Genomic DNA, 26,938 nt, shown 5'->3' on the forward strand with positions numbered 1-26,938 from the left:
GAGCAGGGGAAGTGGTTCTTATTAGTGTGAGATTTTGAAGGCGTTTGTGTGTGTTAGCGTCGTGAGCGGTAATGGGGGCAGTTCACTCACTGCCTTGGTTCGGAGCTTCTTCACAAGGCCAGGCTGCTTTCTGAGCCTCGCTGAGGTGCCCGGGCTGTCCTGACCCGGGACAGGGAAAGTGCTCTGGCGAACGTGTCCAGCATCCCGCACCGCCGCTGTTCCAGGGTCAGGCGGCAGTGTGAAGGAGGGAGTGTGCTTGTGTGCCCACGCTGAAGGAAGAGCAGGAAGAGATCAGCTATTTTTAGCAACAGAACGCGGTGAGAGGTCCGAGAGAGCGACTTAGGAATGTCTCAGCCGTAGGGCCGGACACTGAAGTCAGACAGCAGTGGGTGGCAGATCTGTGATAAGTTTGGGCTCCTCGCCTTCCTTTGTCTCCTTGCATGGCCTTGTGTAAGCACGGAGGATGGAAGAGTGCCCTTGAGCCATTACAGTGCTTTCGTTTGTCTCCCACTGTCCAAGGAGAGAGAGACTTTACTTTAATCCATGTATGAGGAGATGCCGAGGCAGGAGGAGCAGGTCTCCTTGAGCGGCTCCGTGTGAGTTTTTCCAGAGGCAGTTTGGTGAACACGTGGATTGCAGTGATTTTAGGTTGGCTCAGCCCAGCGTTGGGCAGGGCTCGGTACTTCCTGGCAGTGCTCCCAGGAGCGCAGCAAAAGCTGTACTTCCTTCCTCAGCCTGTATCTGCTGGAATCCTGTACCTGGGACTGTGCCTTCCTTCCCCCACGCTCCTGGGCTCTGTCTGCAGGGAGCGATCCTTGGAGAGATTGCTAGATTTGGAAGTTAGGTTCTGGATATCTAGCAGGGAAGATGGGCAGTTGTAAATTATAAACAGCAGGCAGAATTGAAATTGCTTCAGGGGAAAACAAGGACGTGATTTTCTCTTAGTGTACTGAAACAACACGTCCTTTTCTCTGTGCCTTGGTGCAGTCCAGGTTTATCTGCCAGGCAGGGAACGTTTGAAAATTGCACCTTGCTCAAGTGCAAAAGCAAGGTTTTATTGGAGCAGCTTTGGTAATTTAAGTGATAAGCCTCCTGGGCTGGGCCTGCGAGGGGGGAAAGTCCAAGGCTCCGGAGCAGAAGAGTCATTTCCGTGTGCCTGATGAAGTGTGCACTCATGTCTCACGTGGTGTGGAAGGGGTTAGGAGACTCCCTTCGCTGCTTGTTAAAATGGAGAAACAGAGCAATGGTGATGGATACATTTTTTTTGTAGTCAAATGTTTTCTGTCAGTTTAAAGTTCTAATAAACTATCCCTGTTTTTATTTTGTGCAGATTTGTCACATTACCCAAAGAAGTTCCACTTTCTCGTTTCCAAAAATATGTAGCATATTTTGGCGGTAAGTTGGAGATTCACATTGTTGTGTAGTGGCTAAGGACATAGTTATTGGGTGAACTGGGTAGTTGCATCTCTGAGCTGTAAACTTTGAAAATAAAGTTATTTACTCCAGTGTAGACTGCTGTTGTAGTGTTGAGTTTGAATCTCAGTCGTCTGTCCTGGAGAGTAACGGGCAAAGCAAGAATGTTGCAAGAAAATACATGTGGTTCACTTTGGAAAAGGAAACAGAAGAAGAAGAAACTTCAAATCCAGGAAAGAAACAAACAAATCTCCTAAGTTAAATGCATCTTAATGCATCCAGGTGGAGCTTTCACCCTTTTTTGATGAATTTTCCTAGCATCATCACACTGCCTGGAAGTATTGATTTAATTTATTATGTAGCTGTGTATACAAAGGAAAAAATACCAAACCTAAGTCAGGAATATTTTATCAGGAGTTTACTTGAGAGGGAAGAAAGTAACAGAAACAACTATTGTTGGGTTTCCAGAAGTGAAAGCTCTATCTGCAAGTATAGGCTACACTATCCATGGTATATTCAAAAGGAATAGATTGAGAGCAGCGTAGTGTTCTGTGTCTCAGAAGATCTGGGATCTGTGATGGGCAGAGTGTGTCTGTGTTTGCCAAATGCACTTTGCCAGGTCCCAGAGTTATATGATCATCAATGCACAGCTTTTCTGTCCTTGTACCTTACTGTCCACCTGCAAAAGAGTGTTTTCGTGTCTTCATGTATTTTAGCCATTTGGTTAAATGGGGTGTGAGGGGAGAGGGAGAGAAAGAAATCCTTTCAGATGTTTGTGTATGGGGAATCAGGGGAGCTTGACTTCTAACAAGACTCCTCTCTTGAAAAACACTGTTACCAGGTTTCATCACACAAGTACATCCCAGTGGTGCAGCTGCAGTAAGACAATTAGTGATGAAAAATACCAAGATCCTTTTCAACTTGGTAGAAAAGACTTGAAGAATCTCTATGAAGATATTAAAAAGGTAAGGGATTTTGGTGACTGTGCTGGGATGTCATGATGATTGTTTTTAATAGCAGCCATCAGTTTGGATATTTATTGAAATATATTTACTTATGGATATTTATTGACATAGTGTGATTTATGTTTATGAACTGCTGTCTGAAACTTAAACTGAAGGCAAATGGAGCATTTCTCATATTTTGTAGAACCAGAATGCAATTTTTTCTTCTGATTTGCAGTGCTGGAATGCATAATTTACATTTCAGATTACTCACAGTAATTTTAAAAATAACTTGAGCTTGCGCTGGGTGAAATGAATGCAAGCAATAACCATATACATGCATACTGTTTTACTTACACTAAAGAGACTGACTTTGTGACTTCTATGCTGAAATGCTCTTGTCCTTCTTATAGGAATTGCTGGTCTCTGCAGCAGAACTTAAGGAAATGTGTGATTATTACTTTGATGGGAAGGGAAAGGCCTTTCGACCAATGATTGTGGTGCTAATGGCTCGGGCTTGCAACATTCACCATAATAATTCCAAGTGAGTTGGCCACTTTCAGATACATGCATCATGCTTGAAAGTTATCATTCTTGTGTTTCTGAAAAATACTTCATGAAAATAAAATGCTCTTCTGTAAAACTGAATGTAAGTTCCATCTTGAAGCTGTATTTTTGCAGTTGTAAGTGCAAAAGGAACTGCTGGGTTTATTACATATTTCCATGTGTTAAATTGTGGACTATACTGCACTTGTAAGCAGGGTGGATAAATAATGTTGCTGAATTACAATATTTGCAAGGCTTTTAGTCAATTCTACCTTCTTGCATAAATGCTTTATTAGAACCTTTAATAATCTTTGAAACTATATAAACTTCATTAAATATTTTTCATTTGTAACCACACCTGTTCCTGTTAAACTCTGGTCACAGGTGAGAAGAGACCTTCATAGATTTTTTTTTTAGTAATTTGTGGTCACAGGTAAGAAGTTGGCTGTGAGAAGAGACCTTCATAGATTTTTTTTTTAGTAATTATTCTGAAAAACTGTTGAAGAGGTGGTCTGAGTATGTTCAAAGCTGTGAGACTTTGAAAACAGTAAGAGTTTTTTTCCCCACTCTCTAGTAGCAAGTTTCTACACTTTATGTAAGATTCTAAGCTAATTAGTTTGGTGTAATTCTTATGATCTCCAAGTTACTTGAAAGCAGTTTTAACTGAGCAGAAGATCATGCTTGGCCTGTATTCTCTATCGCTCCTGAGTCTGGCTCATTGCAAATGCTTCACTCCACATGTTCCTGTCAACTGCTCTGTTTGCATTTTGAGGAGAGATGTTGACTGGAGTCTTCTCTGCCTTCCAGCTACACTTCCAGTCTTGCCGTGTATAGAATTTAAAGTAGATAATCTTTGGTCTCTTTCCAGAAATATTTCTAGACTAATTTGTCATTCTTAAAGGATTTCTCTGAGTTCTTGCACCATTTTCTCTCTGTAGGACTAGTTTAGTGCCTTGTTGGACTTGATTACTACCTTAGAGCATGGCATATATTTTGTTGCATGGATAGCACCCTCCACCCTGGACCCCCTTTTATGTGAATACACTTTTGAAGGAGAAAGCAAAACTGAGCTGGCAGCGTCCTTTCCTCTGTGTGCCAGTTCCCCTTGTTTTAGGAAAAATCTTACAGGATTAATGAACTTTGCTTCAGCCAGATTCTGTTGTCAGTTCAGGACTGCTTCCTGTCATCGACTCTGAGGTAGCAAAAGGAACAATCTTGGTTGTGAAAATCCTCAGGGCTACCTTTTGCCACTGACTGGCTTAATATTTTCATGGGTGATCTTGACATGAAAAACAGGAGTATGAGGGTGGCACTTTTTGATGGCAGAGTCATTCTTGATGATCATCCATCTATGGTGAAATGTAAGGAAGCACAGTAAACCAAAACTTTCTGCTTGAGCTTGTAGGGTCTGAGGTGTCCCATTAGGGCATACCCCCAGTGTGGTTTGCAACCACCTTTGTTATGAAAAACCTCCCAGATATCCTAGCATGCATCAGCCATCCAGTTCAGCTACGGGAGCGTATATCACACTTCCTGAAATCATCAGCATGTCTGATCCCTGTGCTCAAAATAATTTAAGTCCAGCTGACTTCAGGGGTGGATTGCAAAGATAATAATGAAGATTGAAGACTTGTGGCCTACAAATTTATCAGGAATAGAGTGAAAGAGCTACTTAAGACAGAGCATTATGTTTCTAAGAGAATGGAGATTTAGGAGTAGACTTTCAGCAACAGGGACAGTGAGTTTTTGGAGCATCATTGGAATAAAATAATGGTAAAAATAGTTTTATCTCATTCTAGTGCGTAGCATGAAAAGCTTATGAACAAAATCATGTGTGGAGTACTGAGAAGGCTGGAAGGGATGTCATACAGTGTGGGAGTTGAACAGTGAATCAAAGAGAGGTAGCAGCAGAAAGACTGAATTTGCCTGTATGCTCAAAGCATATTGAGACCTGCCCTATGCCAGTAAGAAAGTGCCTCATGTGCCTGGGGCAAGAGTTTGCTTTGCAGTAGCCAGCCCCAGAGTGAGTCACTTTATTGTGATAATAATAAGGAAAATGACATAATGAGGAAAATGACAGTTGTATAAATAATTACCTGAATTATTACCAGAAAGATAAGTGACTGAAGTGTGTTGTTTCTCCTCTCTTGAAGTTTTAAGTGTCCTAAGTCCTACCCTGAGTCTTTCAAGTCCCTTGTGCAGTGCTTTTTGCTTATTGATAGCAACTTTGCTTTGTGTGAGAGTAAGAATTGTAAATAGTTTAAGTTGGGGTCATGCAAACCCTCAATTTCACACATCCACTGCCTGGATTTCTTCACATGCCTGTGTGAAGAACTTTACAGAATTATCACTTAGCCTGACAATACCTAGTGTTTCTGTATTCTCTAAAGGTGTTTGCAAATGAGAGTTTTTATTTCTTTTCCTACAGCCAAAAAGAGAGAGGCGGATAAGAGAGCGCTAGAGAAATACAACGATAATAGGTGAAAGAGTGAGCACAAAAGTTTGGGGATGGGGGGGGAAGGGAAATAAATTCATCAGAATAGTGTGAGAAACAAATAAAATGACATGGCTAAACTTGATGGAATATTTCCTCAAGATAGAACCTGCCAACAACCTTAGTTCCCTTTTGTTTCACTCCTCCAAACTGTCATTGTCAAAAGCCCTGGTGTCAGCTGCTCTGCAGTTTCCTCTGGTGTTTGCACATGCAGTCTCTGTGCTTCCCCTGGTTTGCAAGACCCTTCTGTGTCACAGACTCTGTTTCTGAGATGATTGCTTCTTTCAGCCACAGGGCCTTAGCAGGAGAAAGATGCTTGAAGGACTGCGGACACAGCACAACAATTTTGCAAGTTCTTATGCTCATTTCCTGTCCTTAAACTGGCAGTATTTACTTATTGCAAACATATTGCCTCCAAAATTTTTGTTGGAGAGTGTAAATGCTGGTTTGTGTGGTTTTATGTTCACCCCTCACTGTTGTTGGGTGGTTTTGATTATTTGTTTTGGTTTTGGACAGGGATATTTGGAGGGAGACATTTGGGGTTTCTTAACCTGTATGGTTAGCCTTGTTCAGTGTTCATGAAACAAATTCTGTAATGGAAAACATCTCAGGGTACAGTAGATCTATAAAACCTTATCACTGAATCAAGCAGGAGGTCCTACTGAAAAACAGAACATGATTAGTTGTATAAAGTATCTGTAAATACACATAATCTCAGGATATCTTTACTTTGAGAATGACCTAAAAATGGCATCTTTCCACGATTTGCTGTTATCTGTTGAGTTGCTGCCACTTTTTGCTTTTGTTTTGCAGGAGAAGCTGAATGAAAAATAGCAGGGGATGAGAAGGATCCTGGGGTTTCTGTGTCTTCCTCTAAAATAGGCATGCTCTGATCTAGAATTAGTCTCACAAGATACATGTAGGAAACTATTGCAGAACTTTTTTTGTCAGGAGTGGCAAGAACCTTGCTTGAGACTTTGTGGAAATACTAGTTTTAAAACTCCTTCAGATTAAATTTTCACATTTGATACTACATTCTGGAAACCATAAATATTCCTGTGCCATTTTTAGTCATTGTCAGAGATAAGATAGAGTATAATGCAGAACTTTTCAGAACCTGCTTTTGAAATAACTGGTTTTGTGCTGTCTTCATACTACTGAAATATTTCAGTGTGTCAGTGAGTGTTGCCATTTGCTGCTGCTTCCCAGCAGGAAATCCAGTCTGCTGACATAATTAATGAAAAAGGGAATCCCCAAAAGGAGAACAGTGCATGAAAGAGGCTGGAGACCTTTACAGTTTTTTGAAGGTAAGTTTTCTCCTACTTAGTAAGAGTAGTTTATTTTGGAAAACTATTTACACTGAACTAGCATTTGATTAAATCACTAGTCCAAGACTAGTGATTTAAGACTTGCCTCCAAACAACCATGAAGGTTTCCAGCTCTAATTTTCTGTTGTATGAAAGCCATATTTTCACAGCCTATGAGCTACCCATTCATCCTGCTGTTATTCAGGATGTAGAACTCCCACTGACAGCAGTGCAGAATTCTGTATAGAGGTAGGTGTCATAATGCAGGGTTATGTCAGCAGACTGCAATATGTTCTTTCATTTTGTGATTAATCACTACATTTTAAAGGACATAGGCAGTTCAAGAAAGCTTTAAATTCCCTTAGCTGAGCTGAAATGATCTTCTGTTTCAGTTCTTTTTCTGTTCTTCTGTAAAATAGTATGATTTTCTCTGTTGTCTGTGTACCAGAAGTAGGGTATGTTTCTTTCTTGCATTGTTTTTGGGTTTCTTGTGTTATTGTTTTGTGTGTGGGATATTTTAAATGTCCATGTGGACTTGTTACACCTATGAGGCAGGGCTGACTGGGATAGCCATTTCTGGGATCCTGCATGTAATCCATGACAAATACAGAAAAATACCAGGAGATGACAGTGGAAGCTGGATACCAAGGGTCTTTTGTGTGAGCTAGGTTGGCTCTTTTATGTGTTTTATTGCCAGTTTTGTTCTCTAGATAATTGCTTCTGTGTTCTTCCCTTACCTTCTTTTCACCTAGTTAAAAAAAAAAAAAGTGGTGTGAACTACTGAGAGTTGAATCATCAGTGTTAGATCTTTCCAAAGGCTGAGTTCCAATAAGTGTTAGGTAGTTGGTGTTTACACTCCTAAAGTGGTTGCAGTAGAATTCTAGTTAATTCCTCAGGCTTCTGAAGAACCTCTGGGGTTTTAAGGTAATCAGATAACATAAAGGATAAGATCTGTGAGTTATGTCTTGTAGAATGCAGGTTTCTGTTCGTTCTGATCTCTCCAGTTTGCTGCTCAGGAGAGTTATCCAGCTGTAGAGAGTTTGTGGTGCCACATTTATAGGTAGAGCAACAGAGATAAGGAAAACTTAAAGCTCATCTACAGAGCTACCTGGCATTCTTTTCTCTGCTGTTTTCCAGACTTCAGTCTTGGAGCCAAGCATCCTTGATGCTGTGCTATTTACTGCAGTCTGGATTTAGAGGGATTAAAGTTAATAACACAGGAGTTTTGCAGTACTGTTAATGCAGCAATGTAGAAATAGGCTAGTGAGGATGGACTCATCCCTCTGCACTTACTGTACTAATGTGATCTTACTTTCTCTTGTCTTCCTAATTCCAGGTTTGAAAGAAGGGGGTCAGACCAGGAAAAAGCCGTGACAGTCCTTTTCAGAGGAACATTTTTTTGTTTGGTTTTTAATAGAGATTTTGTAGTGTATTGCAGCATATATAATTGATTTAATTATTTGACAGGTCTTGTTTTTTTATTTTAGGGAAGTGCAGGCAAGCCAGCGCTCTGTGGCCATAATTGCTGAGATGATCCATACAGCCAGCCTAGTTCATGATGATGTTATTGATGATGCAAATTCTCGCAGAGGAAAAAGGACACTTAATCAAATCTGGGGAGAAAGGAAAGTGAGTTTGCTAATATGTGCAAGACTTGCCTTTGAATTTCAGCAGAGCACAAATGCCTCGAGGTTTGTAGCGTTACTACGGCTAGGTCTTGGAAAATGTCAGAAAACATATGAAGAGGTGTGCACAGTTTGTGGGTGAGACAAATGTGTTTTCCTTTTCTGAACTGTTGGAAGCGTTAGATAATGAATGATTGAAGTGTGTTGTTGTTGGACCTGTTCAGAAGAGACAGCTGAGAGGGGCCCTCATCGTGGGTGTCTGAAAGCAGTGTCAGGAAGATCCAGGCTCTTCTCAAGTAATGGGACAAGAGGCAGTGGGCAAAAACTGATACAGAGGAAGTTCCACCTGAATGTGAACAGATTGCCCAGAGAGGCTTCGGGGACACCCTCACTGGAGAGATTCAAGATGCAGTCCTGTGCAATGTGCTCTGGGATGACCCTGCTTGAGCAGGGAGGTTGGACCAGATGACTGTGGCCCCTTCCAACCTGGCCCATTCTGTGATTATTACTGATTTTGCATTCCCTGTGCCATTCTCTGCAGTACTGTTGAAATACTTTAAAATTTGTACCTCATCCTGAATGCTGATTCAGTGGTGAAAGCAAAAAGTTTTCAGTCAGCGGGAAATTTTTTTTGAATTGGTCCTTTTTTCACAGAGCATTACAAGAAAGGCCTTTACCAGAAAATACAAGGAAGGAACTTGGGGCAATTCAGAGTTCACATGGCGTAACAGCCTCAGGAGAATGGTCAAATAGAGAACTAATGTTCAAAAAAACTTCATAAGCAAACACTTACTGCATACCGGGGGGACAGTGCTTGTACAGAAATGATACTATATGGTCGGGATTCAAAAATTACTCAGATTTCAATATTTGGCTATGTATTTTTTTGCTCTTAAAATGAGATATTTGTGCTTTTTATAGGAAAGTTTTGTAATGTGAGTAGATCTGACAGTTAAAGGAAATTGTATGGTCTGTAGTAACACAGGAGAGGACTTAAGGGATCACCTTTTTGTTGTTGTTGTTAGGCTGTTCTAGCTGGCGACTTCATCCTCTCAGCTGCTTCTGTAGCTTTAGCACGAATTGGAAATACCACTATCATCTCTGTTCTAACTCAGGTGATTGAAGATCTGGTGCGTGGTAAGCCTTTTTCCTATTTTTATCTTCCAATTTCCTTGCCTGAGCAGTAAATCCACAAATAAAACCTCCCATCTGTGCAACTTTTTAGGTGAATTCCTCCAGCTGGGTTCCAAGGAAAACGAGAATGAGAGATTTGCTCACTACCTCGAGAAGACTTTTAAGAAGACGGCGAGTCTGATAGCAAACAGTTGTAAAGCAGTATGTACGTCTGTCTCTTCTGAAGTTAACATACCATACTGTGAGCTTCACAGCTAAACTAGTATTGCTGTTTGCTCTGGAGACCCTCCAAAGCAAAACCTTGGAAGGCTATTTTGCCAGAATGTGAATGGGTTTGAGATTGTGAATTTTATCACAGTTCAGCTGTGTAGCCTCCAATATCGGTTTTCTATTTTTCTTTGCGTTTTTTATTTTTACACAGATTTATTGTCATTCTCAATTGAATCAAAGTGAGGTTCAAATAATCATAACAGTGGCAATATTCAATTTATGAAATTCTCAAATTTTATTAAATTTGAGACAGTGGTTTTAAACTCAGTTGATCATTTTTGAGCCTATAATTTGATTTTAAGACTTCTTTGACATCTGGCCCAATTCGTTGGTGCTGAGGGGGACCTTAAGTGGTAACAGTGGGAGGAAATAATTAATTCATAGAATCAGAGAGTAATCTGCATTGGAAGGGGCCCATCAGGATCATCAGGTCCTACTCCTGTCCCTGCATGGGACACCCCAAGAGTCACATTATGTGCTGAGAGATTGTCCAAACACTTCTTGAACTCTGTCAGGTTCGGTGCTGTGACCATTTCCCTGGGGAGCCTTTTCCAGTGCCCAGCCACCCTCTGGGTGAAAACATTTTCCTGGTATCTCTACATCACTTTGTAAAAAAACAGAAGCATGTACTTGATTTGTCTTGGGGTTTTAATTACAAACTACTTTATCCAACCCTGTCACTTGGTTCTCATACTTCATTACAAAAAGATCCAATTCAAGATTATGTTCTTACGCAAAAGTAGATATTCAGTTGAAGTGCAGAAAATAGAGGTGGGTAATAGTCTTGCCTCATAAGAGTTTTGTTTATTCTTTTTAGTAAAAGGCAGTATAGCTAATGGATTCTATAGCAAGTGGGAATTCTAAGAGAATTAGACTAAAAATCTGTGCTAGTGTTAATCATCTTCCTTTGTTCTCAGGGGACTGGTGCATTTGTGCAACAGACAGCAGTTGAAAATTGCTTATATACAAATGATCACGTGGAATGAGACACATGGATTTTGGGGGAGGGAAAATACTTTTTATTCTAGTTGGAGGAAAGAAGTGAAGTCTTCTGGATTGCTCATATTAATGACAATATGACCCTGACAATTTTCTTTTGCAAGTCTTGTTTTATGTCAGTAGTCACCTGGACTAGTGAAGAGCATCACATTATTCTGCTAGCGCAGAAAAAACATACACAGGTTTTAATATTCATTTTGACAGTCTGCCTAAAAGAATCTTTGCAGATGATGGAAGAAATCACATTCCCACTGGGTAGATTCTCCATACAGATGTGCTAATTTAAGCTTTTTCCTTTTCATGACTTGCAAGAGTTAAGGATTTAAGCACTTCCCTCAAGACTGAGGTTGTGATGCTGGTCAAGGGGGTGTTTGGCTGCTTTTCTTCTAGTGGCTGCTCTGAGTTGTTCCATTGCTGAACTGCTGGAATTTTATATGCTGTAAAATTTTTGTTAGAAAGGAAAACCAAGAGAGAAGGTCTCTTCATGGCAAATCCTTATTGCTGCACATAGTACCAATGAGTTGAATATGTATGTTTCCCTCCGTTTCTTTCTGCATGGATTAGGAGAGCTCTATTGATAACAGTTAAAAGGGATTTGGTGGTTTCTTGGGATTTGGGGGTTTTTTTTGTTGCATGTGGGTTTTGAGATATTTTCATTTAGATTGCTTTGGCTACTGAAGAAATGGAATCAGAAGGGAGTTCTGTTTTCTGTAGCAAAAATGATAAGCAGGATCATCAGTTCTATCTTGAAAGGAAATTCAGGGAATCAAGAGTATTCCTATCTTGTTTTCAGGGACAAAACTAAGAGGAGATACTGTGGGTTTTAGAAGTAGTTCTGTTCCTGTTAATGGTAGGAAAACCTGATTAGTTGCTGTGATTTAATAAATACAAGTATTAACTGGAAAGAAAATGTCAAGCAAGTTCCGGTGGCACCTTAGAATGCCATGGTGCCATGCTTTAGAAATGGAAGAGGAGAGTATTCCTGCAAAAAGGTCTAAACAAGACATACACTGTAACTGATACTTTCTGTACCACCAAAGCATTACTGCATTTAAATCAAAATTCTTTAAGTTAGGACTTAGGGAGAGAACAGTCTGTTCAAGATGTTAAGAGCCATCCCAGTCTCCAGTTTATTTCTACAATAGTTCTGCATGGGGGAATGTTACCAAAGTTTCAATTAAAGTGTATTGTAAAAGGAAGCAGTGGCAGATGGCCCAGAGTCATTGAAGCCTTAGTTACTGCAAGGCATTTTTCAGAGAAACATGAGGTGACTTCAGTTCAAGAATTCAGAAACAATAAAGCTGGAGTGGAATGTCTGTTTAGTCATCAGGCCAGCTGGAGATAGCAAAATAACCTGAGCAGGTTTTCTGGTTTTTTTAAACCCTGCCATAATGTGAATTCCTGAGCCTCATAAAGCTTTTTATATTTTGCATGGTGTACTTTCAGATGAGGGATTAAATCCTGCTTGCTTTGAGTGTAAGAGATTCTTGATTTCCATATTAGGAGGAAGCTTGTGCCTCCCTGTGTAAGGCAGGGCTGTGGAAAGGACTGAAGAAACCAGTAGTCTGAAGCTCTGGATCTTCCTGGGAGCTTGTGCTGTAACCAATTCCTAGTTTGGTGTGTGCACAGGGCTCCATCAGAAAACCCTACCAGCACTGGAAATGGTGCCTAGGAAAATAAGACCTCTGACCCACACCAGCAGAACTGAATCCCCCTGGCCAACTAGACCTGCAGGCTGCAATAATGTCCAATGGCAGATGTAGGGTAATGGCACAGTAATATCAGATATTATGGTCAGCTAGTAAAGCTCCTTACTTATTTTTTAAAATACAGTAAGTCCTTTGGGGGTATTTCTTTTGCTGTGAGAAAGATATATTACATATATTCAGGCAGATAATCTTTGCTACTGAAGAGTACAACTCTGCATAAACAAGTACTTGGTTAACCTGTTAAAATATTAATCACTTGAGAAAAGGTCAAATAATGAAAATGCAGACTCAGGACAAGATAGTTGTCTGCCTTGTCTTGAGTCAAGACATCTCCCTCTCGCAGGGAGGCCTCCATCATCCCTTCCTCAAAAGTAGTTCCCAGGAGGGTTTGAGGAGCCTGGAGAAGTCTGTGGCACTCCCAGCAGCAGCAGAGGACGAGCGTGGGGAGAGGGCATCGCTGCCAGTGCAGCAGCACATCCAGGGCAGTGGCTGTGAGAGCACATACAGGACACACATGGGCACTCTGCAGGGAGCTCAGTGAAAGGCCACCGTGAGGGCAGAGGCTGGAGCAATCATGTGCCAAGAGCTGATTTGAGTCTGGACTAGGGAAGACAAAGGGAAGCTGCTGTCTGCAGCTTGTAATTGGAGGGCATAGAAAGGATGGAGAAATGTGCAGTGAAAGGACCAGTTGTACTGTGGAAAAATTCAGTTAGGTTTGAGGAAAAATTTCTCCACGAGGTTGGTCAAACATTGCGACAAGTAGCTGAGACAGAGAGTGAGATTTTACATCCTTGGAGATACTCAGAAATCAACTGGACACAGCTGTGAGAAACCTGATCTAACTGAAGTAAACTCCTTTGAGCAGATGACTTTCAGAGTTTCTTTCCAACCTAAACTATTTTGTGATTCTCCTGGAAAGAGGAACACTGCTCCTGTCTAGAACAACAGTGGTGGATGAGCCAGGAATGAGAAGGCAGGAACCTGACTGCTTCTGGAGATGGGCATGGAGGAGAATGGCTGGAAAAGGGAAAGATTTTAGAGCCTTTTCCTTTCCACGGAGTCCACAAATCTAGGACTAGAAGAACAAACATCTCTTATAGTATTTATTCAAGCATATTCTAGCCCAGCAGCAGGTTTTCCTCTCTGACCTACAGAGCACCGGTAGAGATGTGCAAATGCTTTCAACTCCAGCTGTCATATTGTCACATATTAAATATCAGAGCAGGATGTATCTACCCAGAGCTGATGATGTATTTTATGGATGTGAAATTCAGTAAAGAGGCAAAATTGGTTTATAGTCTCTCATATAACATAACAGAAACAACTTTTTTTTTTGCAAAAATGCGTTTGAAATAACACCAAGGAGATTGTCCTGCTTTGCTGAATTCAAAGAACGTTCCTAAAGAATTTGTTCCACTTGTTATTAGGAAGGATTTTTCAGCATGATTTAGTGGAGGACAGGCCTGAATTCTTGCAAGATTAAATTTATCATGAACCAGTCATACCTATTTGGGGAGCTCTAGGCTGTTTTCAAAGGGGAGTTATGTTATTTAAACACACATCACTGTATTGACTAGGTTATCCTGATTTGTATTTGCAAATGTGGGTATTATCCCAGAACATTATCCCAGTAGGGCTCCAGTTAAACTCCGTGTGGGAGTGACAGGCTGCCTGGCTGCAGCCCGGCCAGTGTCCAGCTGGGGGCAACAATCTACAAGAGCAGTTTGAGAAATTGCATCCTGCAGGAACTTCCTGATGGACACAACCCAACTGCATGTTTATTAATGTGGTCATGATCAGAGGGTTGCTCACTTGAGGATGACTGGCAAAACAAATCTCCTGTATTTTTAGATTTTTTTGGGTCTTTTTTTTTTGTCTATGAACAAGAATTGACATTTCAGGTTAAGTGAGGAAGCTCTTTTCTTTACACAGCACTTCCTCCCACCCTCTGCCAGCTACTGCCCACTCTGACCCTTTGTCATTAACCAGGATTTTGTCACTGAATTCCGTATTTTAATCCTCCACATGGAATGAAATGTGGAGGTGGGTAAGGATTTCATTGGAACAGGGTAGATGCAGTGCCCCTGCCGTGCTGGTATTATGTGATTTATATTACAGAAGCAACCAAAAGTTTGCATGGTACAGCAGTAGATGTCAGGTCTTTGGGCAAATACTGCTGTTTAAGAGACAAACATCAAAAGGAGGATAAAAAAGCAAAATGTTCTGCTTTGATAGACCCTAGCAACATCTCTTTAAATACCTAATATTTGCAGTTCACTCTGTTTAATAGCCTTCAGGATTTTGTATGATTACTAGAGATAAGTAGCATTATTTTCCTGCTATACTGTCCTCCTCTTTTAAGTAAAAGTGGAGAATGTATGATGCTGTTAATTTCTCAGTCACCCAGATTCCTCTGGGGTTTAGTTATTATCCACAGATGCAGGTTATGACTGGGAAGTGTTCTGATGCTCAGATATGAAGTGCACTGCTGCATGAAATCATCTCTCATTTTGTGCAAGTTGCATCACATTTATTAGTATATAATGTTGTTTCTTATTTCCATCTTCACGTTCACCTTCAAAGCTACTTCTGGACTTGCTTTTACTTTGGGGTTGGTTTTGGGGTTGGAGGGGCTTTTTATGATCCTACCTTACACAGTCTTAAAGAGGAATACATATAGATATATACATACATACACACACACACACACACACATACTTACTTTTATATTGTGTTTTCCTGGCATATATTTTTTGGTCTTAAGTGAAATGTATCTTCACTCCTTGCATTGGTCACAGCAGATTTGGAATGCCTGCAATAAACCAGGGTGGATTTTTGTCCCCTGTTCTAATTGGTTTATTGAAGGTTGAAATAAATCTGAGTATTTAACCAACCTCATTTTGCAAAATGTATAATCAGTACATAAATGCAAAAAGCATAAATGCCCTTACTTTGAGGCAAGATACTAATTTTCAAACCTTAGTGAATATCCTGTATTTTAGTTTTGTGCAGTTTATTCAGCAAAATTTCTGTCTGTCAAGTAGTTGATTGTACAGTCATGTTTTGTTTATCTCAGTTCAGTGATATCTTTGTGAGCTTGGTGTGCTTTCTTCATTTGCTGTCTTTTCTTTGCCACTAATTATCCCTCAGTAGCTTTGCCTGCAGGCTAATCAAGTCATCTTCCTGAGCAAGTCAGATACAGTTAACATCACCTTAAAAATAATCATCCTTATGTCAACTGCCCGTACTGTACTGGGTTCAACAAAGCTGGCTTTGTGATCTTCTATGAGACATGTAATGTCCATTTATCTGTTGTCTGACCTCCAGTTATCCCCTGGCTGATTTATGTATGTAATTAGTTTAATTTCCCCATCACTGGACTGTATACAACTACTACCCTGCATGTGAAGTGCATCCCCATTTCTTCTCTCTTTATCCTTGCATTGTAATTTCTAAGCCTGATAAATATTTAATGCAGCTAATCTCTTTGCAGATGTGAATGTAGTTTTAATACTGCACTGCTGTTCAGCCTTGTTTTCTAGTAAGCTTGGCTAGTTGTGTGTCTCCATGAACTGAGATAAGCCAGAATGTGCCCAAGTCAGTTTTTTCTGCCTTTCCCAGAGCCCTCCAGCCTGTGCTGGCTGTGTCACACCTATGGTCAGGGGCTAAAAGTGGACGCCAACTAAAGCTTTCTATTTACTTGGGGTTTTTGTCTTTTCAGGTTTCAATTCTAGGCTGCCCTGACCCCAAAGTTCATGAGATTGCATACCAGTATGGAAAAAACGTTGGCATAGCTTTTCAGGTAGTGTTTCTGTTGAACTTAAATGGAATCTAAAATCTAAACTTCTCGAAAGTGCTTTAGAAATCAAAGTGGGCTGTCTTAATCCTTCCTACAAATCTTGTATTTAACAAGGATTATTCTGTATTTAGCTCTAATATTTAAAAAAGAAATTTTAAACAATCTGTATGTTTATTTTTTCCAGCTGATAGATGATGTGCTGGATTTTACATCGTGTGCCGACCATCTGGGGAAACCAACAGCAGCAGATCTCAAGCTTGGATTGGCCACAGGCCCCGTCTTATTTGCCTGTCGACAGGTAAGTCAGCAGGAAGCTGTCTGCTCAAAATAAAAAGTGTAAACTGCTCCTCACAGGACCAGCTGAAACACATCAAATCTCCAGTGTCAGTGATGAGAGCGGCTGGGCACATGTGACAAATCAGTGGGTTCAGTATCAGATGGATTCTGTGCACACACAGGTTACAAGAAACACCTTCCTGCACAGCTCTCCTTACTGTTAGGCTCTTGTAGGTATTCAGAGTTTTGGCACATTTTGTGTAGGTTATTCCTAAGTAGTTTCTTGCTTGTGTTTTCTCCTGAGACATCTTCTTCCCAGGCTGGACTGTGTATGTAGGCTTTTTTGCCTTGTTCTGGGCTTTGTATCCATCTGGGGCCAAGAATTGAAATCCCTGCCTTGAGAAGTGTATATTTTTGCATTGAAAGATAACTTGACCATCTTAGAAAGTTTTCTGCATTAACCAGAAGCCTTCTTTGCTGCAGATGTCCTGCTGTTTAGATGGGTACCTTTATTTATTGGATTTGATCTTTTCATCTCTTTGTCCTCAAGTATTATCCATTTACAAACATGAGTAGGTTTCCTGTCTGAAGGCTGGGTAAGAGAAAAGGGAATGTCATAAATAAAACAAGCTTAAAATTGGTCAAGATTTTCAGTGCCTTAAAAATTATTTGGAGGAGCAAAACAAAAACGGAATTGTGAGCAGCAATGAAAAAAACATTAAAATTGGTGCTAATCCATAAACAGGAAAGAAACTGGTTTAATTCCTTGCTCCAGGGTCTTATTCACCAGAGGCAAGCAGATTTGGGGCTTAAAAAGCAGTCCTTCCTACCAGGCTTCACAGTGTGGTATAAAAGCTGGCACAGTTAGTTCCAGCAGAGCTCTCGTCTATGATCCCTCAGTGGAATTGCTTGGAGCTTGACATGGGAAAAGTTGTAAATCATTTAAAAAGAGCCAACAACTTTGACATTTACTTCTCCCTCTAAAAGAGCCTGTTGTGGGGGGAGGTGGAGCACACATATCTGTTTGCTTCCTTGTCCTTTGGGCATTTCCAAGAATCTGTATCTCAGAAAAGAAGGGAGCACAGAGTATCAGCCAGCTGACAAAGCAGGTGAATGCATGTTGAGAACAGCCTTCTCTGTGTCCTCAGTGTCTCCCCATACTCATCTGAGGGATTCACAGCATGTTCTGGAATCATTATTTCAGAATTGTGCCATGAGCATTTGGAGCTGTCCAAAGAACAGTGAGGCACTGAGGTAGAGAGGGAGGGTGGAGTTGTAAAACTGTTTTTGTGTGTGCTAAAGCCATGTGCAGAAGGAAACAAGGCATGTTGCAAATACCCAATTTTGGCAGAGAATGGGTGACATTGATTGTCTTGTGGGTATTGAATATTCTAATTTTTAAATTAAAACTTCGTTGTTAATTTGTTTGGGTTGTCTGTCTCTGACTTTGAACTTCATCTGTCTTTTAATTAGCTTTACAAGACAAATTGGTTCATAATACAGAAATAAAAGAAAATAAAACCTGTCAGTCCTATTTTAAAATCTTGCTCTTTGTAAGCCACTTTTAAATGCTTTTCCTCATTTATATCTTTGATAGATGGGAAGTGTACATTTTTGCATTGAAAGATAACTTGACCATCTTAGAAAGTTTTCTGCATTAACCAGAAGCCTTCTTTGCTGCAAATGTCCTGCTGTTTTCAAGAAACTGAAACAAAAGCACCACAGACTTAACTGATAAAAACAAAGCATGAGTGCTAAAAAATGTGGAGCTTCAACAGACACTTGTGATGTTACTAAAAGACATTTAATACATTTGTGTCTGAGGAAAAAAAAACAAACTCATGAGCCAGGACTTGAAGACAGTCCAAAGTGTAATTACTAAGTTGTCTTTTCAGACTAGTATTGCTGCTATCCTTTCATGGAGCTGGTACTCCTTGAGTTGTCTTCCTGACAAACATTTGTTAGTTTTTCATGTGCTCTGGATCTTCAGTGGCAGATGCCTTTTCTTCCTATCTTCTGCCCTCCCTCTGAAATACACCTTTGTGCATTACAATATTATGAAGTAAAAAAATGTTTACCTTGATATAGTACCTGTTTATTCAGTATTTAAAGTTAGCTCTCTTAGTAAAAAAAAACAACACCCCATTTATTTTTAAAGGAAATACACTAGTGTATGCTAATTCTAAATCTTCTCTTAAACAAGTACAGCTGAAGAATGAAGGTTTATTTTTATTGTAAGCATTCCTGTTAAATGCTGACGTGCTGCTCACTAAATATGCAGAATTGTTAATAACAGCTCTGCCTTACATGTTTGGGGATTTTCATGTCCTTTAGTGCTTAAATAAAAAAGTGATCCCATATGCATTCTATATAACTGTAAATATGAATAATGTGAAAACTGATTGCATGAACACTGCAATTAAATTGCCATTACCTGGGAAGGAAGCTAGGATCTAGAAAAAGCCATGACTTTCTTCTTTTAGATAAAGAATGAGTCATCACTGAACTTCTGAATGCATCTCCAAGACTGTGTATGAGTAATAGGAGACTGTCACAGCACTGATGGGTGCTAAGTGTTTGTACCTGAACCAGGTTGTAAAGCTGCAGTTGCAGGACCAAAGGTGTGCAAGGAAAGCAGATCATTGTTTACAAATATATGGCAATAAAATCTTCTTTGTTTGACTAATCCTTTCAGGCAGGATGAACAAACAGCTCTTTCCCTTAAAAAGAATTCTTCTGTGGAGTAGTTGCCCTGAGTTGTAGCCTTATTTTGTTAAGCACTAGGTTTTTCTGTTTCTAGGCTGTCTGAAGAAAGAGGCTGCATATTTACCTAAGTGATGTGATTTTTCTCAAAACAACTGATTTGAGTTACCTGCTTGAGTTGTAGGGAATTGAGCATGGAGTGCTAACTATAAATGCTACGTGACTGAAAACAAAATACCTTATAGTTGTCATTTTTCTCTCACTAAAAAAAAAAACCAAACAACTATGTATATAAAATAGCAGCACAATGGAAAAAAGTAAGAGAATGTAACAGCCAGTGTTACCATGAGGGGATTTTACAAATTGAAATGTACAATATTGCAACAACCAACATCCCAGGTTCTTTTGTACGTGTGGGGACAGAGGTGCTTCTTCTGTTAGTGCCAACACTAACCATCATCTGTGATAGAGTATCTAATGCAGATTATACACCAGGTAGTAGCCACATCGGAAGTTACCACACTGGAACATCTGCTTAACATGATAAAATGGCTGGTGCTGACTTCTGCTACCAACTGGCTACAGCCAGCACAGCCAGAGCCAGGTTTAAGTTTTAAATGCTTGGGCTCTGCTATACTGTAGTCCTGTGCAGACTGCAAGTACAAACCTAAAGCTACACCTGTAGCAACAACAGTGACAGGGGAAGAGGGCTGCACTTCCGTGGTGTTCTTACCTTAGCACGGCAGGCAGCTACATGGAAAACAACTCAAAAGCAAGTAAAAACCCTTCTCCCTTTGTGTTTAGTTTCCAGAAATGAATGCTATGATAATGAGGAGATTCAGTAAGCCAGGAGATGTTGAACGTGCATGGAAATATGTGTTGCAGGTAAGACTGATATAAAATATTTCTGCTGTCCCTGCTGCTCAGTCTGAAATGCATTGCCTCTCAAGTAAAATAGCAAAGCTGCATTGGCAAATACATTCTGAGTAGCATGCAACGTACAATGCCAAGTCAAAATTCCTCAGCTCTCTACTGGCACAGTGTTTTAGCAGAAATGCTAGGTAGAACTTTTTTTCTTTTTTTCCCTCCAATAGCATAAAATCCACATAACAAGTAAAAAGCTCATGCATGACCTCCGTTCTTTCAGCTGAGGCATAGCTGCATTCAACAGCTGGTATAAATGGCATGTCATTTCCAGTCAGTCTTGTAATGGCAGTGCACACCCTATACCAGTTCTAAATTACTCTGGTCTAAAAAGACTGAGTAATGGTCTGTGCAAAATTATTACCTATTTTTCAGAATAGCATGGGGGTTTTGTACATCTCTATTTAGGGCAGGAGGGGGAAGGGATAAACCATTAGTTTCTGTTTTGTTATTAATACCACTGCTGTTTTGTAGTGGATGAGTTGCTGTTTTAGCATGAATTAGTTTTAGTACTTTGACAGTTTGGGGCAGGTAGGTGGGTTTCTCCGATTACAGAATGAATCCCCTTCCTTTCCCCATCAGAATGTAATGCATTAGGGTACTTACTGACCTTAGAACTTGCCCCTGTGACGGGCAGAGGCAGAAGGCAGCAGGAGGCTGACCAGCTCCCCGTTTCCTCCCTCTGTCTCCCCTCAGAGTGATGGTGTGCAGCAGACGACCTACCTCGCCCAGCGCTACTGCCACGCGGCCACGCGCGAGATCCGCAAGCTGCGGCCGTCCCCCGAGAGAGAGGCCCTGGTGCACCTGACAGAAATGGTTCTCATGCGCGACAAGTGAGAGAACTCCTTCCACTCCTTCTGGCAGCTACTTTACCAGACTGTGCCTACATTTATTTCAAAAGTTATTTGCTTCCAACACAAGCTACCAAAAATTATTTTTTTAAAAAAACCTCCTTTTTTTTTTTTTTTTGAAGTTTTACTTCCTTTTTTTTTAAACAAAAGTTTAAAGTGTTTTACTGCGGGAAGCCATGCAAGTCAGAGCAAATCAAACTGTGCTGTACAATTGTTTTAGTGGGGGCTACTGATTGTGGGGGATGGGGAAGATGTTTACATGTTGATGCACAAAGGCCACAATGAGAATAAATATAAATCAGTGTATGAAAATGGAAGCTGTTCCAAATTTCACTTATTTGCACTAATAAAGAGAGCATGCTCGTACAGGAGCTGGGAAACTCCTCTGAAGAGAGAGGGTTTGGATGTTTCCCTGGCTACTTAACAGAAGAACCTGGAATTGTATGTAGATAAGAGATAGACTGGTTTACTGTAGAAGACTACATGTGGATTTTAATTGGTCATTCATCAATGAGATCAATTCATGCTCTTGGTGGCTACCTGCTAGCAGTTAACATGATGCAGAATTTGAGATTGTTACCAAATGAATGTTTTTGTTCAGAAAATGAAAGGCTCAGTATTTCTAACTCAAACTAAAAATGAATCATTCACCAGCCAGTCAAACCTGCAACCCCATCACTTTCATCACTCATTTATAGAATATATTCTGTGGCACCCCAGAAGCTACCTTTGAAGTCCCAGACACATTCTTCTCACAGTAATTACCCAGTAGTACCACATTCCTTCTCAGGTTATTTCAGCCACAGAATCTGTAGCACAGGGAAGCACACCCTCTCTGGCTGTCTCTGCCTGTGATCCCTTTACAAAGGCCAAGTTCCTGTCACTGTGTTCCCCTGGGTGTGACCTGGAGGACAGCCTGCTCCTGCTCCCTCTGCTCCATCTCCCAGAGCCACACAGAACTGTCAGCTACAGATGGTGTCCAACTTACTGCATCCAGGTAATTAGATTCAATCAAGAACCCTCACCGAAACTAAGTGCTGGCAGAAAAGAACTATTAAAAGTATGTATAAGTGTGTAATTCAGGTTTCAGATCTAATTTATTTTCCCTCTGTCAGTGATAAAGTCATGTTACAAACATTAGCTTTTTAGTACATTGCCTGGATAACACAGCCATGATTTTGCTACGTTTGCATTCCAAACTTCTTTGCCAAGCCAACCAACAAAGTAATGGACAAGACCTTTGGTTCACTTATATATTTATGAATGGAAAAAGTCATAATGTAAATTTACTCATTAAAAAAACTTGGGTACAAATTACACATACAGAAGACCACCCATTTTTTGAATCACATGGACACCTTAGACCCAAACAACTCATTGTAATAGACTTTAGTGAGAATACTCCAGGTAAAGATTACAACAATTGGAAGCATCTTGGATTTTTAAAAAAGTATATTTCAATACATAAGTTTGTATGCATGCTTTAAACAAATATAATTCAAGAATGAGCAAAGAGTCTAAACAAAAAGTAATATGACCAGCACTAACATTAAACTTCTCATCCAGGTTTTAATACGTTAGTCTAACGTAGTGTTAGTTACCATGCTGTACTGAAAAATGTAATGGCACAATCTGATCATGGTTCATTAAATATTATACCCTACTTCCCCATAATAATTAGGCTGGTCATAAAATTAACAATGCATAAGTAAATAAGTATAACCAGTTATAGACAGTTGCTTGTTTTACAAATTGCCATCAGGTAAGACATACTGTCCCCAGAGACTCAGAGATGGACATTCAATCATACCATTAAAACAGTATGGCCTGAAGAAATGGGCACAATTTTCTGAAAGTATATTAAGACAATTCTGTTAGCTTTTAGTTACCCCTTGTAAATAATCATGGTATGACTTGAATACAAGACCAAACTTTGAAAAGCAAAGGATTTTAATCGGCATAGTGCATGATTGATTCAACATAATTCCCAGGAAACAAGCCAGTTACTCGATTGCAAACTCCTTCATACCAGCCGTCATCATTCTTCTTTATCACATAAATGATTGCACCCTCCATAAACGACAGCTCATCATCTTTGTCCTTTGTATAGTCATATATAGCAACAACTGTGGAATAAACAGGGACACATTTAGCACTTTATTAATAGCAACAGTATTAAAAAGCAATTTTACTTCAGAAAATATTAAAAGATTAGTTCGCTGTCGTGGGATTTTCAATAATGAATTCACATGCTTTTCCTGTTGAACACTAAGCCCAGAAAATGGAATTTCACTTTCCTTGCAACATTAGCTAGCACTAAGAAGTGGGTGTTGACTACATTGAACACTCAGTTAAACTGCTGACAGAGAAGTACATCCAACTGTGACACCGTGAAGAGGAGCTCACAGACGCTTAAAAGCTGAGTTAGGGAACACCTGCCTTGTATGGTACCCATTTCTGACCAGATTACCTCAATAGCATGTGGATCTCTTTATATGAATCTCTTGATTAAAACAAAAAGAGTTGTACAAAAATCATTCCACTGAGGCCCCTTGTTGGCATCTCAGTGTGGCCTTGCACACGTTACTGCTAAAGCCATTGCCCAAGAATGAATGGGCATTCCTACAGAGCTTTCATGTCATAAGGAGTTCTGGCACTACTTTTCAAGGAGCTGCACTGAGTGCAAGTAGGAAAGTTGCTGAAGAAGACTGTAGAAGCAACATCTGCTATTTTCAGTACTTGCTTGGTACTACCTTACTCTTATAAAACTCCAACTTGCTGTGTGCCATTAACAAAGCAGCAGAGACTTCCCCAAGGGAAGAATGTTGCCACCACCAATACCGGAGTTAAAAGCTACCACTGTGAATATACAGACTTCGGACATCACAGCCTTACCCTTCAAAAGTTAATATGGATTTATGCAATTGATCAGCTTTATGAATTCCAAGAATCTGCTATTTTACACCTACATATATTCTCAGCTATCTGATGTCTTAATGCCTAGCAATGCTGTGCTGCATCAGTTATTTTCATCCCATGGGTATGTCCTGCACACAGTCCAGCTAAAGTGAAGAGGGAACACAGGAGCTCTGCCACAAATATCACATGTACCTGGCCCCATTTTATACTCACTGCAGCACCAGCCAGCTTATGAGAAAACTGGCAGCACTGCTGCTGACAAAATGGTCAGTGCTAGAACACACAGAAAAATCCACTGGCAAGAAATCTGCTTGTCCATTATTTATGGAAAGAGATGTTTACTACGTGACTTCATACCTAAGCACAGCTCACAGTCTGCTGATCTGGAGTCACTGATAAATCTCCAAGGAGACCTCAACACATTTTATAGTTCAAAGTCTAATAATCCACTCTAGTAATCTAGTTTGATGAGATAAATACAGCTTGGAATTTCTGTCCATTTTGCAGCAATCTGTAGATGACTGCCCAGCAATCCTGAGGTAGGTACAGACAGTCCAGCTCATCAAAGATGAAAGCCATCTGATTTACACGGATGCTTCCCATGAAGAAACTTGCTTTTTCACCCATTCTAGAATACTTGAAGGTATTTTATAATTTGTCCAAAGAAGGACTATGTCTTACCACATTAGGTGTAGACACAAACTAAGGAAAGCACGGCTTGAGTTCTGACTTAGGAGGGACAATGACTGTTTTCATCAGACCCACACTAAGTTCTTCATTCCCTTCAGACACCATTAATCCCCTGATACTGCACTAACACAGCTGCAATGCTTCTCTTACCTTTCTCTATGTAGTTTTTAGGTGCCCAAGCAGGATCTCCATCTGCATAGGGATCGCTGTACTGCACAACAGCGGCCTCCTCATCCTCATAATCCACAGGTGGTGGGGGTGGAGGAGGAGGGGAGTCATCAAACATCGGCATCTCATCGGGAGGCGGCGGCGGGGGAGGAGTTGGGCTATCAGCAACTAGAAACATTTGGAGATGACTGTTTTTTCTTAAATCAAGACAGTGCGGAGATGCAAACAAACCTGAGGCTGTACACTGTAAATAAAAGAGCTGGGGGGACAACACACACAGCATGCACTATAATACCATGCACTGATTAGAAACAGAGGCTTTGTATTAACAACTACAACACACAACTCTATTTGTTATTAGTGGTCCAATCTATGTGTAAATGCTACTAGAGTCAAAGCACATGCTGCGGGGCATAAGCTGAACATCAGCAGAGAGGAAAGCTTCCTGCTCCAATGTCCATGCGCGCAGCGTTAGCTATGGAGGACTCGAGTGGCACCCTCTGAGCCAGGCAGCAACAGCCTCTGACTGGGCCAGCAGCTTGATTGGTTTTTAACAAATCCTTTGTAACAGTCACTTCAATTTACTTCTGAACACTGCTTCCTTGGATTCCTTCTCTCTCAGAGCTAGTATTGGGGAACAAAAAGATCCGGTGTGGATCATAAATACTAGTCTCTTCCCTTTTTTAAGATTTAACCAGGTAAGAGGAAGGCAAGTAATCCTTCTGCAGAAGAAAAGCTTTGTACAGATCCTTCCTTATCTTGAAGACTAGCTTGTGTGTGTGCACACATGCAGGAGTCAATTAATAAATGGAAAACAACAACAGGCAGCTGCCGCTCTTAGAGAAAAAGTGCTCAAGGAATTAAATGTATAATCCAAAATGTCAAATCCCTGCCCTGAGATTCTCCAATCAGCACAGTTACAAGTTGCTTTGGGAAAGGGAAAAAGAGAAAGGCATTATGGTATAAATCACTTTTTAAACCAGTTCATTAAATTAGTTTCCAGTAATGTTGACAGCAGCTGGCAGCAAAATAGAGAGATGGCATACTCAGATGCAGTACATCAAGTCACTTATCCTGTTCCTAGGGAGATGTGGTCCACTACACATGGACCTGGTGTAAGCACTATGAAGCCACAAGTTACTGAAAGGAAGCTACTGTTACTGACATAAATTTGGTTACATAGCAACACAGATTCATTTTCCAGAGATCTGGGATTCTGCAGACTGAAAACATAGGCTGAAAACTACTGCTCTAGGCAGGGTTTGATGGAACAAGGCATCAGGCCTCAGAATGTGCAGCTCCAGCACACAAATTTTGAAAAGAAAGCCAAGCAACAGAGAAAGAACACTGCACTGAATGAAGCTTTAACTACTGATAGTTACAATGGCATTGGAGATTAGAAATAGGGTGTTTGCTTAAACACTTTTTACTTTTGGCTGGTCACTACTCTAGTGGTGACTTAACCTTTGCTCTTCAGCCCATGCTCCTGACAAGTGACTTGGGCACAGCTCCCATGTCCTGTCTGGGTCAGACTGGCTGCACTGGGACAGGTCTGGCACCTGCTCCCAGGGGCAAAAGGGGGCAGGAACTGCTGGAGCAGGGACTGCCTCAGCCCAGGCATCCAGCTCACTCTCTTCCCTTGAAGAGCCAATTCTTCACCTGCAAGCCCAGCTCCTCTTCAACCTGACCAGCTGAGCTGAACACCCCACAGTTCTCTGCATCAATAAGACTGTCTGCCACTGTATGAGTGATTCCTCTCCCACACAGAAGCCCATTTATGTCACTTGGAGACAGACTAACAAAGTCTTTGGTGGAGTGAATGCTACGTCCTGCCCGTTACTGAATAGCACTCTCAGACAGGCTTCATTAATCCACCACAGACACATGACAACACCGTTTATGAATGGACTGGTTTAGTGCTGCAGTTTAGCACATCTTCCACAAATGTATTTCTCCCCTTAGCTTCTGTCTGCAGCCAGGAAAAAAAAAAACAGAGTTGAAACAACAATAATTTGAGATTTTGATAAATCCTTACCTTAAAAAATATTTTAAAAATTTTTAAATGAAAAAAAAAAGTTACATTTATTCAACAATGAAGCTGCATATTTGAAAAGAAGGAAAGCGAGCAGGACATGCAAGTGTGAAAGCACCAAGACATAGTCTGAGA

General features: G+C 40.5%; 2 protein-coding genes across 10 annotated transcripts in view; one reads left to right on the forward strand and one right to left on the reverse strand.

The window, feature by feature from the left end:
- Window positions 1–21,301, forward strand: part of PDSS1 (decaprenyl diphosphate synthase subunit 1) — a 21,778-nt gene extending 477 nt beyond the window's left edge. The window contains exons 2-11 of the mRNA XM_041408386.1: window positions 1,331–1,395; window positions 2,255–2,378; window positions 2,771–2,901; window positions 8,192–8,333; window positions 9,355–9,466; window positions 9,555–9,664; window positions 16,163–16,243; window positions 16,425–16,538; window positions 20,024–20,104; window positions 20,840–21,301. Of these exons, the coding sequence (XP_041264320.1) occupies window positions 1,331–1,395; window positions 2,255–2,378; window positions 2,771–2,901; window positions 8,192–8,333; window positions 9,355–9,466; window positions 9,555–9,664; window positions 16,163–16,243; window positions 16,425–16,538; window positions 20,024–20,104; window positions 20,840–20,980 (1,101 nt within the window). The 3' untranslated portion in view covers window positions 20,981–21,301. The remainder of the gene's footprint in view (window positions 1–1,330; window positions 1,396–2,254; window positions 2,379–2,770; window positions 2,902–8,191; window positions 8,334–9,354; window positions 9,467–9,554; window positions 9,665–16,162; window positions 16,244–16,424; window positions 16,539–20,023; window positions 20,105–20,839) is intronic.
- Window positions 21,302–22,233: 932 nt separating this feature from the next.
- ABI1 (abl interactor 1) overlaps window positions 22,234–26,938 on the reverse strand; it is a 77,842-nt gene continuing 73,137 nt past the window's right edge. For all 9 annotated transcript variants that reach the window (XM_041408285.1, XM_041408286.1, XM_041408284.1 and 6 more), the window contains 2 exons: window positions 24,754–24,939; window positions 22,234–23,120 (listed from right to left, as the gene is read on the reverse strand). In XM_041408285.1, the coding sequence (XP_041264219.1) occupies window positions 22,945–23,120; window positions 24,754–24,939 (362 nt within the window). In that variant the 3' untranslated portion in view covers window positions 22,234–22,944. The remainder of the gene's footprint in view (window positions 23,121–24,753; window positions 24,940–26,938) is intronic.

The sequence above is a fragment of the Onychostruthus taczanowskii genome, unplaced genomic scaffold (assembly GCF_017590055.1).
Source record: "Onychostruthus taczanowskii isolate IOZ18803 unplaced genomic scaffold, ASM1759005v1 scaffold3, whole genome shotgun sequence".
In the NCBI taxonomy this organism is placed as follows: domain Eukaryota; kingdom Metazoa; phylum Chordata; class Aves; order Passeriformes; family Passeridae; genus Onychostruthus; species Onychostruthus taczanowskii.